The 18972-nt window shown below is 41.9% G+C and overlaps 1 protein-coding gene across 4 annotated transcripts in view; it reads left to right on the plus strand.

The window, feature by feature from the left end:
* Positions 1 to 18972, plus strand: part of NYAP2 (neuronal tyrosine-phosphorylated phosphoinositide-3-kinase adaptor 2) — a 260678-nt gene that overhangs the window by 103355 nt on the left and 138351 nt on the right. For all 4 annotated transcript variants that reach the window (XM_025463249.3, XM_025463248.3, XM_025463247.3 and 1 more), the window contains one exon: positions 3727 to 4031. In XM_025463249.3, the coding sequence (XP_025319034.3) occupies positions 3727 to 4031 (305 nt within the window). The remainder of the gene's footprint in view (positions 1 to 3726; positions 4032 to 18972) is intronic.

An 18972-nucleotide genomic window follows, 5' to 3' on the forward strand; every position in this document is an offset into this window, starting at 1 on the left:
TTTGTTCTAAATTTACCTCACTGTCACCGTTGGTTAACAGCTCTGCTGGTCTCAGTGGCTTATAGGCAGTGAGACTAATCCCTCCCATGGGAGGTTGGAGCCCCTGGTATCCAAATCCTTCTTGGGCCAGGATTGCTGCGAGGGACTGCAATTTTAAAATCACAATTGGGCAAGGGAATATCAAAAGCAGTTCCACACATTTTTCTTTCTGCCCCAACATGTGACAGCAGCCTTGCTCCGCCTGCTAATCGGGATCAAAGAGTTGTTCCACAATGGAGACTTGTCTTCTGGCCTGCTGGCCATTACAAAGGGAGTTCAAATTACCCAGGAGGCAGCTATGGCTTGTTGCTCAATGGAACACTTCCTATGTCTTCTAGAAAGAGTATGCCCCCTTTGGGGACTAGGATCTCTAACCATGTAGAGCCCAGAATTATAGAGACAGAAAATATAAATCGCCCATAATGACCACTGGGTCATTGATTGTTGGCTAACTTCATTCCTCATGACAAGTTCTTGTTTGAAGGGAAATCTCAGTGGCATACACCATAGCTGCTGTACCAGTATTTGTAGAGGATCATGCATCCTCATATATTCTCATGTAACATGTGGCAATTTCCTGTTGGAGGAAAATCTATCCCTACCCACTGATATCAAGTTTGGCCATAAGCCTGGTTTTAGCCAATGGGATATGAATGAAAAATTATATGTCATGTCTGAGCAGAATCTTTAAGAGACACTATGTGGTTCAGTGAGTCCTTTTCTCTCTGCCACAAGAATATATCCCAGGAGGGCCTAGCTCCTACCATGAAGGAGGCCTGTAGATCAGAGCCATGGCTAAAGCACAGCCAACCCAATTAATGCATGCAAGAAATAAACCTTTGTTGTTGTAAAGCACTAAGAATCAGGGATTGTTTGTTACTATATGGATCTGGCTAGTAAATTGTGCATTTTGGTATTTGTGATATTTTGCTGGTTGCTAGCAAGTCTCCTTTGTCCCACTTTCTGATATTTGTGTTTCCCTGGCTATTCCTAAATAACAGATGTCTGCTCATTAATGGCTCTAACTATTGTTCTTAATGTTTCTGGGAGGTCTCTGGATTGACTATCTCAGAAACATCTGGATACGGTCTTTAAAAACACAACTCACTGGCTGCACATACAGAGGTCTTGACTCCACAGATGTGATTCGGTAGTTGTCTTTAGTGTGGGTTCTGGAATCTGCATATTTTTAAAGCCCCACAAGTTCTTACAATAAATTCAGGAATTAGTTGTATATTATATTCCACAATCTTCAATTTGCTGTAAGCTAATCATCTTTACTGGTCTCTTGAACTTAGAGGTACCATTACCTTTATTGCTTACCCTTGGACAATGGCCTTTGTATCCAATTTATTTTAGTCCCATCCCTTTGTCCTGCATTCATAGCCTGGTCATATAAAACTAGCAACTCAGACCTACTATTGTTTGAAGTATGCATTGAATTTCTCTTTGGAAGAAGTGTGTGAGTGTGTGCGTGTGTATCTGTGTGTGTGCGTGTGCATGGACATATATGAACAAAGGCATTCAGAGTTAGATGAAATTGTTTTATGCTGAAAAAAATGTAATTTCGAAATGAAGCAGCAGAGCTAATTATCTGTCTGGAAAAAGGCTCAGGCTCTATTTAGGTCAAAAGTAACAGAGAAATTGCTGATACAATTATTCCTAGTAACTGTCTCATAAATGCCTATGTGCATTAACACATGCATAAATCCCCTCACGAGGCTATGTTACTCGGAGTGAGATGACTGTCTAAATAAATCCATAAAGCACTCTTTGTGCAGTGATATGACAACAGAAATAAGGAAAAGATGAGGATGCAAAGTGATTGAAGGCAAAGTTACACAAAATCAAATATCTATGAGAAAGATGAAGGTTACAATCATCACAAGTTAAAGAGAAACCTTCCCATTCCACCACACCCATCCCCCTCCTCCACCACTTGTGTTCCGCCTTAAATTCTTAATGATTTTTCCTAAACTATTCCATTTAAGTAAGCTTCATTTATTTTCTGATGGATGTTCTTGAAGAAAGCACGCAAAATAAAATACGTGGCAACACTGACCAGGCTTACGACGCTTACAACCACTGATGTGGAAAGCTCCACCCACCCAATCCTTTGACTTCATTCATGCTTCTGGATATTCATTGCTCAGGATAGTGTAGGCAGCTTCCAGCCATCTTAATTTCATTTTGCAAAGATGGTATACTCATTGTCTGAATATCCACTCAAAATATTCAGAAAAAAGGAAATAAATATAAACAAATATTTTTGACTGTGTGGCAAGTCATTGTCCAAATTAACGCCAGAATCAGAGTCTCCTGTTCTTGCTGAATCCTTTCTGGCTCTATCCACTATGGTCATATAACTCTGCTATGTCCTCAACCAAAGAGGGAAAGAAAAAAACTCATTTTCCATTATTGTTCCTGTTAGAATGTAAAACTTGTGACAAACATTATAATGGTATGAAAGATACAATATAGAGAATGATAGAATCTTAGCTTGAATTTCATCATGTTATAAAGGCAGAGCCAGCCAAAAATTTAGGTTAAAAAAAAAAAAGAGTTTAAATAAACTTATGTCTGGAAAGGTAGACTCGACAGGCTTCCAAAATCCATATACTCAAAGCTACTTTTTTTAATATTCATATCTGTCTAAGAAAATCAGTGGGATGTTTTCAACAATGTTTCTTTTTGCTTCCTCTATTGATGAATAAGCATAAATGGTGAAAACTCTAGAAAAAAAAATCTTTAAAAATTTCACATTGACACTCGTGTCTTTTTTCTTCATCCAAGAGTCACTATTACTTAATAACCTAGAGAAAGGGCCAAGAGTCATTTCCTATATGAGTCACTGAGCTTCGAACTGAGATTTCTTATATTTTAAGACGTTTGATCGAACTTTCCTCCGTAAAACCTAAGAACCTTCCATTTAAAAACTTTGCTTACTCCATGAAGTGTTTAGAACGACCCCAGGATCACATGATACTTTCACTGTATCTCTTTATTTATTATTATGCTATTTAATTCTGTGAGGCCAGCTTATTAGTAAGAACTGAGTTTCTAGTATCAGTGAAGGTTTCTGGAGAGCTCCCAGAGGTCAGCAATTGCAGCCTTGCTCTTTCTCTCCCCCCTGTATTTGGTCATGACACCTCTTTTGTTGCTCTTTGCCTTCTTTTCCCCAAAAAATCAACCAGGTAAAGAGCAGGGATGGTTTTGAGGAAGTGGAGAAGAGTGTCAGGTGCTGCCCACTTGACCTCAGTCGTGTGTCAAAAGACAGCCCAGGCGAGTCATTGTCACCGGCCTCCTGCTTGCTTTTTAAGGCACCCACAAGGTTTCCCTTAAGGGAACGCGATGGAAGCTGACATGCGCCACTGCGGGACTTTCTTCTCCTTTAGAATACTATGTTGACAGTATCTGGATGCCAGGATACTAGGGTGGCTGGAAATAAGTGTTGGGATTTCCGATGATGATAATCAGGTTACGTCCGCTCTCCCGTCGGACCCGATGCACAAGTACAGCCTGTGCCGGGCCGGGCGATGCAGACGCTCCTTCCCCACCCCGGTCAGGTCAAGATCCGAGCTCCCCCGGGGTCAGGGTCGGGGTCGGGGGCGGGGGCGGGGGCGGGGTCGGGGTCGGGGCTCCGCCGGCTCCCCTCACCCTCCCGCGGGGCTCTGCTCTGTCTTGCAGCATCGGGGGCGACGTGGGCCGCGGCCACGAGGGGAGCTACGCGGGCAAGCATTTCCGCATGGGCTTCATGACCATGCCCGCGCCGCAGGACCGCCTCCCCCATCCCTGCTCCGGCGGCTTCTCCGTGAGGTCCCAGTCCCTGCACTCGGTCGGGGGCACAGACGACGACAACAGCTGCGGCTCCCGCAGGCAGCCGCCCCCCAAGCCCAAGCGGGACCCCAGCACCAAGCTGAGCACGTCCTCCGAGACCGTCAACAGCGCCGCGGCGCCCGGCAAGAGCGCCAAGGGCCCCGAGCGGCCCGAAGGTAAGACACGCCCCGACCTGGGGGGCGGCGAGCCCCTGGGCCCCGCACCTGTGGGGATGGCAGGTGCTTGGGCCCCGCACCTGTGGGGTCGGCGAGCCCCTGGGCCCCGCACCTGTGGGGATGGCTTGTGCTTGGGCCCTGCACCTGTGGGGTCGGCGAGCCCCTGGGCCGCACACCTGTGGGGTGGGGGAGCCCCTGGGCCCCGCACCTGTGGGGATGGCATGTGCTTGGGCCCTGCACCTGTGGGGTCGGCGTGCCCCCCTGGGCCCCGCAACTGTGGGGTCGGTGTGCCCCTGGGCCCCGCACCTGTGGGGTTGGCATGTGCTTGGGCCCTGCACCTGTGGGGTCGGCATGTGCTTGGGCCCCGCACCTGTGGGGTCGGCATGTGCTTGGGCCCTGCACCTGTGGGGTTGGCATGTGCTTGGGCCCCACACCTGTGGGGGCGGCATGAGCCTGGGCTCCGCACCTGTGGGGTCAGCATGAGCCTGGGCCCCGCACTTGTGGGGTTGGCATGTGCCTGGATCCCACACCTGTGGGGTCAGGGAGCCCCAGGGCCCCACACCTGTGGGGCAGGATGTGCCTGGGTCCCGCACCTGTGGGGTTGGCTGTGCTTGGGCCAGGCACCTGTGGGGTCAGCATGCCCCTGGGCCCAGCACCTGTGAGTCAGCATGCACCTGGGCCCCACACCTGTGGGCTCTGCATGAGCCTGGATCCCGCACCTGTGGGTCAGGATATGCCTGGCCCCACACCTGTGGGGTCGGCATGCTCCTGAGCACCTGCCTGCCCCCCTGGGTCTCACAGGTCTGCCTTCCCCTCAGACAGGAGGCCTGGGGCCCAAGAGGCCTTTTGTTAAGGTGTCAAGGAAGGACACCCAGAGGGATGTATTTATATCATCAGAAAGGGAAGGCATCCTGTTGCGTATTTTTTTACCCCCTTAAAACTTCAAATCAGGGATGCTTGGGTGGCTCAGCGGTTGAGTGTCTGTCTTTGGCTTAGATTGTGATCCTGGGGTTCTGGGATCAAGTCCCATGTGAGGCTCCCTGCAGGGAGCCTACTTCTCCCTCTATGTCTCTGCCTCTCTCTGTGTGTCTCTCGTGAATAAATAAAATCTTAAAAAAAAAAAAAAACAGCTTCAAATCATTAGGAAGTGGTTTGGCCTCGAAAAGGTCTAAAATTTCTATTTTCTTGCTTTGATTAGTATCATTTGTATGGTCACAAAAGCATTATGTGATTCTTAGAGGAACATTGTGAGGCAGAAAAATAGAAGGCAAATTGTAATTATTTTAGGACTGGTGATTCGGGACATTTTGGTGGACTGTCTTCCAGTGAATATGGGCACACACACTGTGTATATATTCCGGTGTCTACTTCAATCTCAATCTCTACACTCTACCCTTACCTCTATTTTAACTCAGCTATTAAATGTACAAATCTCTCTCCTCCTCCTTGCTGGCCTAGGAGGGTGAATTAGGTCAGGTTAACCAGAGATCTCACAGCCCTTTCGTCTACCTTGAGTAAGGAAATTTCAGCTTGTCTAAGTTTCTCCTGAGAGTCCCTTGCAGTAAGAGCAGTCTCAAGTGTGTGTTGATACAAGCGCATTCAGATTTTTGTGCGTTAGCTGCAGACAGCGGTTCAAGGTTCCCTGTGCCAGCTTGAAAGTACCTTTGGGCCAGGTCCTCATTGTTCTCTCATGCTGTTTGTCCCTGACATTCTCCACAGGAGGCTTCCCCCAAGCCCCCAGGGTGCCAAGTGTCACGGTGGTTTGCAGCTGAGAGTGGAAGCCGAGGTGGTCCTTGTCTCAACTGGGAAGCTGTCTTTGTCATGTGGGCTCCCCAGTCCTTCATATTGTGGTCTAATCTTTCCACAGAGGCTCAAGCCCATGAGATGGGGTGCCCATGACTCATGTCACATCTCTTCCATCACCCTCATGTTTCATTTCCCCCAGCTTGGTGTCTATGCAGCTAAAACTGAAAAAAAAATGAAAGCTTCGAGGCACATTAAAGAATACAAATAAATGCTTGGAGGTGGAGCTAATCAATGTATCCTACAAACAAAATCTCCACTAAGGCTGTTTCTCCTACTACACATACATGTAAAAACATGACTATATGCATATGCATGTGAGTACATATGTGAATAAGAGGGATGTGTATTTACAAAATTGAAATCATGACGCATACAGTTTCATGTTTTATTTTCACCTATTTTCCTGCGACTATTTTCCATGGTGTTCAATTTAAGAAACACTATTTTTTTAAATCTTTTTTTTTTTTTAAGATTTTATTTATTTATGAGAGAGAGAGAGAATGAAGCAGAGACACAGGCAGAGGGAGAAGCAGGCTCCATGCATGGATCCTGACGTGGGACTCAATCTCAGGTCTCCAGGATCACACCCTGGGCTGAAGGCGGCACTAAACCACTGAGCCACACGGGCTGCCCTAAGAAACACTGTTTTTAAGAAAAGACGTGTACATCATAACACTTTATTGAATCATTTTTCTCCTTGATAAGTACTTAGGTTGGTCCAGTTTATTTTGCTATAATAAATAGAACTGACACAAATGTGCATGCGTGCATGCATGTGTTCATGTCTGTGAGTCTGTTTGTACAAATCTCTTTATTTTTTCTCTGCTGCCTTAAGAATAGATCAGAAGACTCCATTCTCTCCTGATTCAAGGTCATCAGTATGTCCTTCAACTTGTAACACATTGGTGTTTGTAGAAACAAACTAGGTGTTTCATTTACTTGTTAATACACTGAAGGACCCTAGAGACCTAAATATCGTTCTTAGGTTTCCCCTGATGTTGTTACACAATGTCTTTCATTTCCCTTTATTTGCTCTGATCTTATTTCCAGAAGTCCCCCCACTCCTACCTTTCTTGCCAAAAAAACTGCATTGCCAATGATGTTAGATTATTTACAAAAGAAGTTTACTGATTTCAAACTCAGTTCTCCATAGGATTCAGGCTTGAGCGTAATCTAGACATATTGAAGAATCAAAGGGAAATAAAAGAACCTCCTCAAAGGAAGGGGAAAGATGAAACAGAGAAGGAACATAGCCAGTAAGGGATGTGTTATCAAGCACTGCAGTGCTGCTGGAAACATCTGGAAGCAGTGTAAAATACCTGCCTCAGAATAGCCCCTCTCAAGACAGGGGGAACCAGGGGTCTTCACAGCATGCAGAGATACATGATGGGTGTCCCATAGAAGAAACATTTAGGTGGTGATTCAGTTACCTTGAAAGTAGAACTGATTAACAGTCATTTGGGATGCCTTAAATACCTAATTCCTGTGGGAGAGCAGCTCTTAATTTCTTTCAGATCCCCTCATCATCTAAAGATCTAGGATTTCAAATACGTACTTATCAAACAAAAGACAATAGCTCTATTATCTTTATTTCTTCTGAGGACAGGAGAGGAGACAGTGATTTCGAGCAGCACAAAGACTTAAGTGAGACATGGAAAGCTGCTTGATCGGTATGAGACTTATTAAACACGAGGTCCAAGTTCAATATCTCTCCTCAAAAGGAGCTCTAAGTATGGAATGAGATGCTTTAGTGGTCGTACTTGTTTGAGGATGGTCAGTGGACCAGATGGACTACTAGGATCCAGTGCAGAAAATGTAAACTTTTTTTTTTTTTAATTCATGAGAGACACAGAGAGAGAGGCAGAGACATAGGCAGAAAGAGAAGTAGGTTCTCTGTGGGGATTCTGATGCGGGACTCGATCCCAGTTACCCCGGGATCATGACCTAAGCCAAAGGCAGATGCTCAACCGCTGAGCCACCCAGGTGCCCCAGAAAAGGTCAACTTCTATAGAAGAGTGATTCTCGATGCAAATTTCACCTCTTCAGAACACTTAATAAAAAGACACTTGCAAAACTGGATATATTCGAATCTCCTCTACCAAGTTATGACTTCAATAGCAAGAGAGAATCAGGGCTCAGTTCAGAGATGGGGAAAAAATCTTGAGTCCAAATGCATGTGTACATATGTGTACACTCAAAGCCAAAAGCATATAAATATGTAGATTGTTCTTTTATGAATTCTCAGTTCTTTATAACCAGGAGTTAACTGGAGTTCATTACAGAGCATATGTTTTCTTTACAATTTTTCTAGCTATCAAAATTATAACAAAGATTTAAAGTGACTTCTATGAATCTTACTTTGTCTTGTCTTTTTACATTAAATGTCAGCAAAATCAAAATATTGATTCAGTGGCATTAGAATGATTTCCATGGTAACCAGCTTCTATTTAAGTAGGGGATTATGACTTCCCTGTGGATAAAAGTGAAAAAGAACTGGACTTGTAGCAAAACAGCTTTTTAGAGTAGGGAAAAAATAGCTTAATGATGAACACGCAAAAAATTACATACCAAGAAAGTACAATTTAGTTTTTAAAAAATTGTAATTCTATCACACTAAAAATATACATTTATGGCTCTATTTTAGGGTCTTCTACAATAGTAACACCTTTAAAAATTATACAGTGGAGAAGATATACTGGCAACAAGTATGTGATAAATATTTTAATTGCTCTTTTTTTTTATTGCTTCAGTGTAGTAGCTACTTAGTATGAGGAAAGATTGGATTAAATAAAAAGAGTTACCTGGAAAAGACGAGAAGCCCTACCAGTCATATCTCGTGTATGACCCAGAGCAAACAGGAGCTGAGCAAGCTTGCATTCTCCACCCCCACTGCTCAGGTAAATGAGCATCCCACTCATCATTTGAGACTCTGTGTGGTGCAGGCAGAGACTGTACTTGGAACCAACGGGCATTTGACTTGGGACAAGTGATCTAATGAGACTATTTTGTTAGCTTTAGAATGAGAATAAAGGACTGAAAATTGATGGTTTTCAGTCACAGCCTGGCTCCGTCACAGCCTTATGACAACCGAGTGGAATAATGCCCATAATGCGGCATGGTAGAAAGAAATTGCTCTACAATGATAAATTAATACTATTTTAAAGGTGTGCTTACTGCTTATTAATAGGCTTGAATAACAAAATTTGGGTTTGGTGCAACACATATGTTAAAAACAAATAAGAGAGGAAAAGAAAGCCTTCCCCCAACACACACGCACTGTCCATCTTAGGCTTATAATTTTTTATATAACAGTCTGAATAAACAGGGAGGTATTACCCAGGTGTAATAATCTTTTCATGATATTACGACATTCATATAATATTTAGCATAATGAGGAAAATATGTTCCCTTGAACATCAAGCACTTCTACACTTTTGAGTCCTTTAGAAAATACAAAGTATTATTTTTTTAGTTGTGCTATAATTGACATATAACATAGTAGTTTCAGATGTACGACATGATGATTCAATATTTGTATATATTGGAAAGTGATCAGCACAATAAGTCTAGTTAACATCTGTCATCATACATAGTCACAGGTTTTTTTCTTCTATCGAGAACTTTTAAGATTTATTCCCTTGGCAACTTTCAAGTATGCAATACAATATTTTAACTAAAGTCACCATACCATATATTGCATCCCAGGACTTGTTTATTTTATAAATGGAAGTTCGTGTCTCTTGACCCCTTTCACTCTTATCTCCCCACTTCCTAAGACTTCTATTTGTTACGACTCCTTCTTTCGGGTCTTTTTTAATGCTTCATTTGTAATGTTGTTTCATGATTGCCTCTTTACAAAACGATGAGAAAATGTTTTTGAATTGGGATAGATTTCCTGGCTTCTGATTTTCCCATCTAGAGATGTTTATTGGAGTCAGATCTGTGATTCAGAAATTGGGGTACCTGCAGAAATTGTTTAGAATCATGACCGTCCTTAAAACCTTGAAGTGTATGGAACCAAATGTGTAGAATCAAAGTCTAAACTCATCATAAGATCTCTCCCTTAAAAACAAAACCAAACAAAAAACCAAATCCCTTTCTCCAGTTACCACTTGAAGAGACTCGCAATCTCTAACTATGCTGTTTTCAGTCTTCCATCTATTTAGCCAATGCTGTAAGCACTGCTAATTGTATGGAGATCCGGTGGCAAACAGAACAAGTGGTCCTTTCCATCATGTTACTCATCACCAATTGGGTTTCTAACTTTGCAACTCAGCCTTCCTCTATCACATCAAGGAGCAAGCGCTGACTTAATGAAATCCTTTCTTAGAAACCAGAAAATCTGGCATGACAACCATGGGGGCTTCCTCCACGTAATTAGTTGTTTAGCTCTGGAAGAAACAGTTTAACACATTTTAATAAAGTGTTGTTCCTACAAAGAATATTTGCTGTTCTTTCGTTGTTCAGGGCTGACAACTGAAAAGGTGCCCAAATCTGATTTTCTACCAATAAAGCTTCAAAAGCAACCAGAGGGCATTTAAGGAGAGAGGAGGAGAAGGTTGTGTGTGCTTATTATGTTGGCGAACTTTCAGGCTTCAGAATTCTGGTTAAGGAATCTACGCCAGCACCACTCAGGGCCAGCCATATACTTGTTTTTGCCTTCTCAGTGACTAGCCCAGATCTCGGACATTTATAAGGTTCTTGTACAAAAATGTTAAGACTATTCCTTTTAGAACTCAGCCATATTAGGGAAGTAGGGGTGTTAGAGGTGTCACATCAGTGCTGGCAGCATTCAGCCTCCTCATCTACAAAATGAGAATAACAATACTGATCTTTTTTTTAAAGATTTTATTTATTTATTTATTCATGAGAGAGAGAGAGAGAGAGAGGAGAGAGAGAGAGAGAGGGAGGAGAGAGAGAGAGAGGCAGAGACACAGGCAGAGGGAGAAGCAGGCTCCATGCAGGGAGCCTGATGTGAGACTTGATCCTGGGACTCCAGGATCACACCTTGGGCTGACGGGCGCTAAACTGCTGGCCCACCCGGGCTGCCCAACAATCCTGATCTTGCGTGGTAGGTGGAATGGCATCCAAGAGGGTATCCGAGAGTCACATTTCCTGGTGTACTCACCCCACCTATTCCCTGGAACTGACAAACCACTGATGGCTTGCGGACGGAGGGGGCAGTGTGGCAAGGCATACGGGTGACCTCTAGGAATGGAAAGTAGTCTCCAGCTAAAAACCAGTACGGAAACAGGGACCTTAGCTCTATAACTGCAAGGAACTGAATTCTGCCAATGACAAAAATGAGCTTGGAAGGGGATTTGACCCCAGCATCCCCAGACAAGGACACAGTCTGGCTGCTGTGTGGATGGGCAAGCTTGTGGGACCCTGAGCAGAGAACCCAGCCTCCTGGGTTCTGACTGTGCCCAGACTTCTGATCTGTAGAACCATGAGCTAAGAGGACGGTATGGATTCTTAAGCTGCTGTGCTTGTGCTAACTTGTTATGTAGCAATGGAACAGTAATCCATCTTACCGAGTTACTAGGCAGGAAAGGCGAGATGGGCCAGAGGATAGCTTGCCTTCCCCTCTCCCACTGGGCTGTTCTCTGAGGGAGTGAAGTGGGGGGTTCAAGCAGGATCAGTGGCTTTCCAAACTTCCCAGGCTGGACCTTGCAAATGAATGAGATGAAGGATCCCTGGAAAACGCTGACATATCAGGGCTCTTGAGTATCTGCTTAGGTATTTGTAGTTTTGTTCAGATCTTTTCCTGAGAGGGTCCTTTCTTCTCACTCACAGGTTTTGTTCTTTCAAAGGGCTCAGCAGTGGCTTATCGGGTGGCTTTTGGAATGACTCATTTCGACGGCTGCGGCTTGCCTGCTTAGGACCTTTTCCACATAACAAGTGCCACTTGTATTTCACAGTGTGTGCCCAACAAGTGCTCAAAGCCCCGTGTAGTGCAACACTAATACAACACAAAGAAAGGGGGGAAATGAGCTCTCGAAACCTTCAGAGCTCCGGCATTGGATCGGGTTCTGATGTGCATTCTCATAGTTGTAGACATGGGATGTGGGAGATTATCATCGGAGCCCCACATTCCTGGATTCCTCTTTCCAGGGTGACAGAACCAGAAGCTGCTAGGCTTCCTGGTGGAAAAGCCATCTGTCAAACCAGGCGCGGCTCAGACGGAGACAGGGTTGTGCATCCACAGCGTGTGTGATCTTTCTCCAAATGTGCCCTGAGGCCCATGAATGAAACAGTTTGCAAATCAATCATCATACAACAGAGCTCTCTCAGTCCTTGCCTTGCTTGTTGATTTTGGTCCAATGAACTACCTTGTCTCTAATGGTCTTACCCAACATCCTTCTATTTAGAGTCCAGATCTGGCCTCGATTATCTCAATGTCTTAGATTCGTCAGAGCATTTTTGTCCATGTTGTTGGCACAGAATGATATGCCCCTGAGAGACCCATAAAGCCCCAAGTTCCTGAGTGTGGTGATCAGGTCATTGGTGTGAGGGTGTTTGCTTGTTGTGCAACAAATTGACACAAACTTAGTGGCTGAAAACAATATACCTTTATTATCTTATAGCTTCTCTGAGTCAGGAATCTCTTCAGGGTCCCCTAAGGCTGCAGTCCAGGGGCCAGCTGGTGCTGGGATCTCATCTGAACCTCGGAGTCCTTGCCAAGCTCATGTGGTTGTTGGTGGAGTTGATTTTCTTGGGATTGTAGTACACATGATAGGTTACCTCTTCAAGGGTAGCAAGACAGGGACTCTCACTTTTATTCTTTACCTTCAGGAAAGGCCTGAATCTTCTTTTAAATAGCTCATCCAGTGACACCTGGGTGGCTCAGTCAGTTAAGCATCTGCCTTTGGCTCAGGTCATAATCCAGTCCTGGGATGGAGCCCTGTATTGGGTTCCCTGCTCAGCGGGGAGTCTGCTTGGCCCTTCTCTCACTCAAATAAATAAATAAAAATCTTTAAAAAAGAAATAAATATCTCATCCAGGATAATCTCCCTTTTGATGAACTGAGTTTACTGATTAGTAACCTTAATTACAATTGAAAATCCCTTCACCTTTTTCCACATACTGCAACTTAATTATGAGAGTAATAAACCATCATATTCACAGTCCTGCTTGCACTCAAGGAGAGAGAATTATACAGGATGTAAGTCACAGAGTGCAGGGCTCTTTGAGCAGTCTAGAATTCAGCCTCCTCAGAATGACACAAAGAATATGTACACATAGCTTTTCTAGAAATCGGTCAACTATCCAGTTGAATACTTCGGAAGTCAGTTTGTGGAAAGTTAATTAGCAAAGTGAGAAGCAAACTATAATTCACTAGAATAATACAAATATCATAAAATAACCTAAGTAATTAGTAAATACAGGGCACAATATAACTCCCCTCTTCATTTCTCTTTGTCTTTCCTTTTTTCTACATAATGGAAGCCACCCCTGCTGCAAAATGCCTGGACTGTTTTATTGATTTGAAAGTGGAAAAATCTCATTTCTTTTGGCTTCCGCCTTTACCTGGAAGACATGAAAATATACACTTCTCAGTCCCATAATCCCCATGTGAAAGGACTTCTAGCACATAAAGATTCAAGACACCAAACTAGTGCAAATATTAAAAATTGTGGTGTGTACAAATGTCAGTCTATTTGATCATCACTGTTGATTTTCCTGGTTGGTGAACTCTCTTGTTGACTCACTGGGCAAGCTTGACCCAGCACAGTCACCGGCCCTAAAAAACCACATAGATGTGGACTAGCTAATACATAGTATCCTTGATATGGTGATAGTACTCCCCACAATTTGGCCTGTGGATACCCACAGGACCCCAGGACTGTAGGGATTAGTGGTGGTAATTTATGCTATGTAACTTCCTGTCTTCTACCTGCCCATTGAGTAGCATTTTGATGACAAATAAACGTGAGACTACATGTTCCCAAGTTGTGCAACTTCTGAATTAAAACAACTGCATCAATTTCCAATTGTGGGTATGTGGACATCTGAAAGCATCCATCCTCGAAGGAAGGGGAGAGAATTAAATGTAATCCTACTGCAACTTTCCCCATGGTCTCTGTTTTTGTCTGGTCTCAAGCTTGGATAGGTATTTATCTCTTCTTTGCAATTGTGCAAAAGCATTAAGGAGTAATGCAGTAAGTTATTAAATTACTAATCACTAAAATTCTGTAAGAAAAATGGAGGAAAGAGTTGATAGCCTGCCTTCCTTAAATAACCTCTACCTCTTTTACTTCCTCGTTTCTCTGCAAAGCACTCACTTCTCTATTTCTTTAGACTTCAGTCTGGCCCCCATGTCCTGAAGATAACTGACAGCACCATCAGTGCAGAGTCTTTGCACTTATGTAAGCACGTACCCTGTGTGTTAGCGTAGCTCCATTCCAATCTTTCCAATTCCAGGCAGTGTCTTTCTGAGAATATTTCTGATAAAAACATTTCTTCTCATTTGATTATATAAAGCATTTGATAATTTGCCAAATAATTTATATATATGTATATATAGAGATTTATATATATTAATATATATAAATATAATTATATTCATATATATATATATATATATATAGAGAGAGAGAGAGAGAGAGAGAGGTATGATTTTCTTTATATCTATATTCTCCATCTCATAGATAAAACAATAATGGTAATGGGAAGGAATCTTTAGTCAAGTAGTGGGTGGACTTCCTCCAAAGCATGTTGGAAGTAGGATTAGCTCATTTCAGACCAATCTAACCTTGATTACTGATCTAACCTATTTCTGATCTTGACCCAATGACCTCCTCAAGCCACCGTCTTACATGTCTCCTTATTCATCTGGTTTCTAAAAGGCCTTCTGCATGTGCTTGCTCTACTGAGTCAACTCTCATTGGTTTGAGATGAATAACTTACTATCTGGCTCTATCCTCACCATGACTTTGAATCCAGTCTTCGTTTCCATCTCAGTGGCTTCCTTCTGTGCCTATCCTTTGCTACTTCTCATCTGCATGTTAGATTATTGGTAACTACCATATTGGTAACCCCTCTGCTTTTTTTGTTGTTCATGCACCACTCTTAGTGGTTTTCTTCCTGACCACTGCTCTCTAAATCTCCTTGGACAATATTTCTTGCTCTGCCTGAATCTAATGTCTCCAGATTCTACCCTTGGATCTTATCTTCTACTCTGATAGTTGTTGAATAAATAAGTGATGAATCCACATACTCTCCAAATGTCTGATTGAATCTCTGGATACATGTCTATCTGTAGATATCACAGTCTTCAAACTCATCATTCCTACACTGAACCAGCCATTTCCTCTATGTTTCTTCTCTTGATACCAAAGTTGGAATGTAAGAGCCTTATCAGATTGCTTCTCCTACCTTACCCCTGACATATAATCCATCATCACATGTACCCAGTTCTGTTCCTCATGCCTCTCATGTCTGCCCCTCTCCATCCTTTATAGCTTTTACTCTCCCATCTCAGACCATCATCATTTCTCAACTGGACAACTGTTTGCACATTTGACTCCTCTCCTTTCCTGCAGTCTCCTCTTCTCAAATCCACCCTGCTTACTACTTCCAGAGAGATTTTATCACCTGCTTATCCAGTCATATCCTTATCCAGCTCGTGATTTCATTGGTTAATTTGTTATCTTTTCATCATTTACCTGATAAAAGCACAACACATGAGCTTAATCTTTATCATTTTTCCCCTACAAGCCTGCAGATTCACATCTCCCAGTATGCATGACCTTGGTATGGTCCCAAAGTACTTCATTTTCTCTGAACAAGTCAAGCTTTTTTATGCTTCTGGATCTTTCTGTGCATGTGGAATTCCTCTTGTCTGGAATGCCTTTTCCAGATCAGTCTCCATAGCAAGTTCCCACTCATCCTTTAAAGCCCCAAGGCAACTGCCATCACTCAGGCCCAGTTGGGTTTACAATACAGTCACCTATTCCAAATGATTTAAACAATTAAATTGTTTTAGGTTTGTAAAACGTTATATTTTTCTCCATTGTTTTACATTTCTGAATCTTGTTAGGTACACAAATTAATTATGGGTGGTGGCAAAGAATACTGTTGATGGGCTATAATGTGTTATTGGTACTGTATACCTTTTAAGTTTATCCTTATGTTATAAGTCAAAGAAGGTTCAGTCTGTGCCATTCAGATTAGGTATAAAAAACAAGTTTCTCCATTGAGATGCTCTAAATAAAGACCTGAGATTCCTTCCCCTTCAAAGACTTTTGGAAGTTGGCTTTAATCTTCCCTGTTCTCATGTATTTTATGGTTTCCCTCCACTATTTCTGTCATAGTCTTAAAGGCCAGGGACATCCTCCAAATTAGTTCTGTTTTTCCATTACAAAGGCATCCAACTACTGAGCAGTTTGTCACTCTACCTTCAAGAAGAGTGTGTAAAGCCATTTTTTAAAGCAGAGAGACTGCAAGTGTGCATAAATCTTGCCTTTAATTGACCTCAACGAAGCATCCACTTATTGTAGAAAGAGTGCTTTGATTTTATGGCCCTCCGTCTGTACCGAGAGTTACTATACTATGTACTGCTTTCTATGATTTTTCTTGATAAGTGGGAAGGCAGTGATTTAAGACAAGCTTTTTAAATTTCTTTATTGTTATTAATATGTATTAAATTAAGTTGATTATATGGAGCAGAACATGCGAACACATCACCCTTTGGAACCTCTGCTTTCTGACAACTTCATCTAATAAGAACAGCTGAAAACAAAGAGAAGAAAAGTAAAAAAAAAAAAAAAAAAAAGAGAGAGAGAGAGAGAGCTTAGAGGAACTAAGCTCCTTCTAGCACTGAAGCTTGTGAATTTTACAGAAAGTCAATTACAGGTTTATTTGTTTTAACTTAGTATACATTTGTTTTCAGGTCTTGTTTTTCACATCCCCATAGCATATTAGAAGCAATGAGTGATCATGAGAAAAAGAACAATAAGGATTGTTTTACTTGATACTAAGAGGAGAGAAACAAAATTTCAGGAATTTATACAGTTACTGTCAAGTCCAAGAGCATCACCCACTCAAAATGCCCTGATTACTCTCAGCTTGTATTACTTTCAGTGTTAATAATGGTGATGCCCCCGAGGATGTCATTAGTCAACAAATATTTATTGAGTATCTGCTATTTGCCAGGCACTATGCTAGGTAACGGAGAAACAGGAAAGATATGTTATATCCCCTAAAAGACATTATACCCCAGGAAGGGTCACTGACATTTAAACAAGCAGTCACAGTGAAGTGGGATCACAATACTGGTTGGTGAAGTACAGGGTCTGTTGTGAGCATAGATCAAGGGCACCCACCTCAAACTAGAAGAGGCAGAGATGGCTTTTCAGAACAAGTGTCTTTTTAAACTGCTGAAAATAAGGATTCAATATATTTTTATTTTATTTTTAAGAAAACACTGCCCAGTGTGGGGCTTGAACTAATGACCCTGAGATCCAGAGTCATATGCTCTACCCACTGAGCCACTGAGTCATATGCTCTACCCACAGACCCAAAATGCAATGTATTTTAGAAATATTCTGGATAAAAATGCTTACAATGAAAAAATATATAGCTACCGAATGAGAATGCTCTGATTCTTTGGAAAATGTGGCTAACCAAGCTGAGTTATATTCTCATAGTTTTAAGCAACCAAAGATCTACTGTCCCTATATAATCTTTATTTGGGGAGTTCAAATGTTTATTTTATCTTATGGAATCTTCCATCTTTATGAGATACAAAACACTGGATTATCTTTAGAAGAAAGCTTAGAGTACATAAAGATGAAATTCAAACTGGAGATACTTCCATAGAGTAAATCGATTTTATATCCTTATATTAAATAGCAATGAAATATTAAATTTACATGTTGCCCATTTTTGCATATTTCAGTTTTATTTATCTTCCCTAACTGTGCCTGGTTAATTTGGCTATCATTATTTCTATGATATAGAAGCTTTGGAAAAGAAAAGGAAATATATGCTTCTATCTATGTTTGATTAGATCAATGCCATATGCCATATAGCTCTATTCTTTAGTTGGTCTGCTCTCTTAAATGCTTAATCAACTTAATCAAAATTTAAGTTTCTGTGTCTATGGAAATCTTCGTTTTAGCAACATGTACACACCAGCTTGACAGTGAACACAAGCAGGTTAAATATAAAATTAATTGCCATATTCAAAAAAATAACTGAATAAAGAGTTATGATTTGGTTAACATGGTTAAATGAATCTGAGGTACTGAGGCCACATTCTTCTATGGTATCTTAAAGACTGTAAATATAGAAATAAGCAACTTCTATCATCTATAATCTAGGACAAGTGGAAGGATTGGCATGTCTCTCAGGACCCAAAGGATGTGGGAATTCTGATGGTAGCCACTGAAAACATGTTGAAGTCCCCCCACATGGAAACAGTATATTCTGAGAGGCAGCTGCTTGTGATCTCTGTGGTTATTACTTCGACTAATATTTATTGAGCACCCATTATATACCAGTTATATACCAGAATGAGATAACATTCATGAACAAACTTTTGAAAGTGGTGCATACCTTCGAAGTATTTCTATTCTAACAGGAGTACAGCAGTTGATAAACAATAGACATAATAAGTCCATAAACCTGCTAGCATGCTGGAAAGTTATAAGTGCTATAGAAGAAAGAAAAATCTGGAGTAAGGCAAAGGGATCCAAAATTCTGGGGCAAAGGCAGGCACATTTAAGTAGAGAGAGAAGAAACGACTTCATTCTGATATTGAAGATACAGATTCGGTCTAGGCCCAATCAAGAGCAACCACATAGTAATTCAAACAAGGAATATTTACTGTAAAACACGTTCTTGTCTCATGGAGTCAAAGAATGAATCTCACAGACAAAGGAGAGTGATTCAGGTGATTGAAGTTTATAAGCAAGGATATAGAAAAAGCTCTCAGGAGTGAAAGGGGTCTGGACAGGATTTCTGACGTGGGCCTCCACTGATAGTCTTTTATTTGGAACTGACTAGGGAGCTTGTGGTCTTATCATTCTTGTGACGCTTTGTTTTGAGTAAGGACTGGTGGTAACATCTTTAATGGTTTATTTTTTGGGTCTGGTTATTCTTTGTTGGTCACAGGTGACTGTCATAAAAA

This window comes from Canis lupus, chromosome 25, assembly GCF_003254725.2.
Source record: "Canis lupus dingo isolate Sandy chromosome 25, ASM325472v2, whole genome shotgun sequence".
Taxonomy (NCBI): Eukaryota; Metazoa; Chordata; class Mammalia; order Carnivora; family Canidae; genus Canis; species Canis lupus.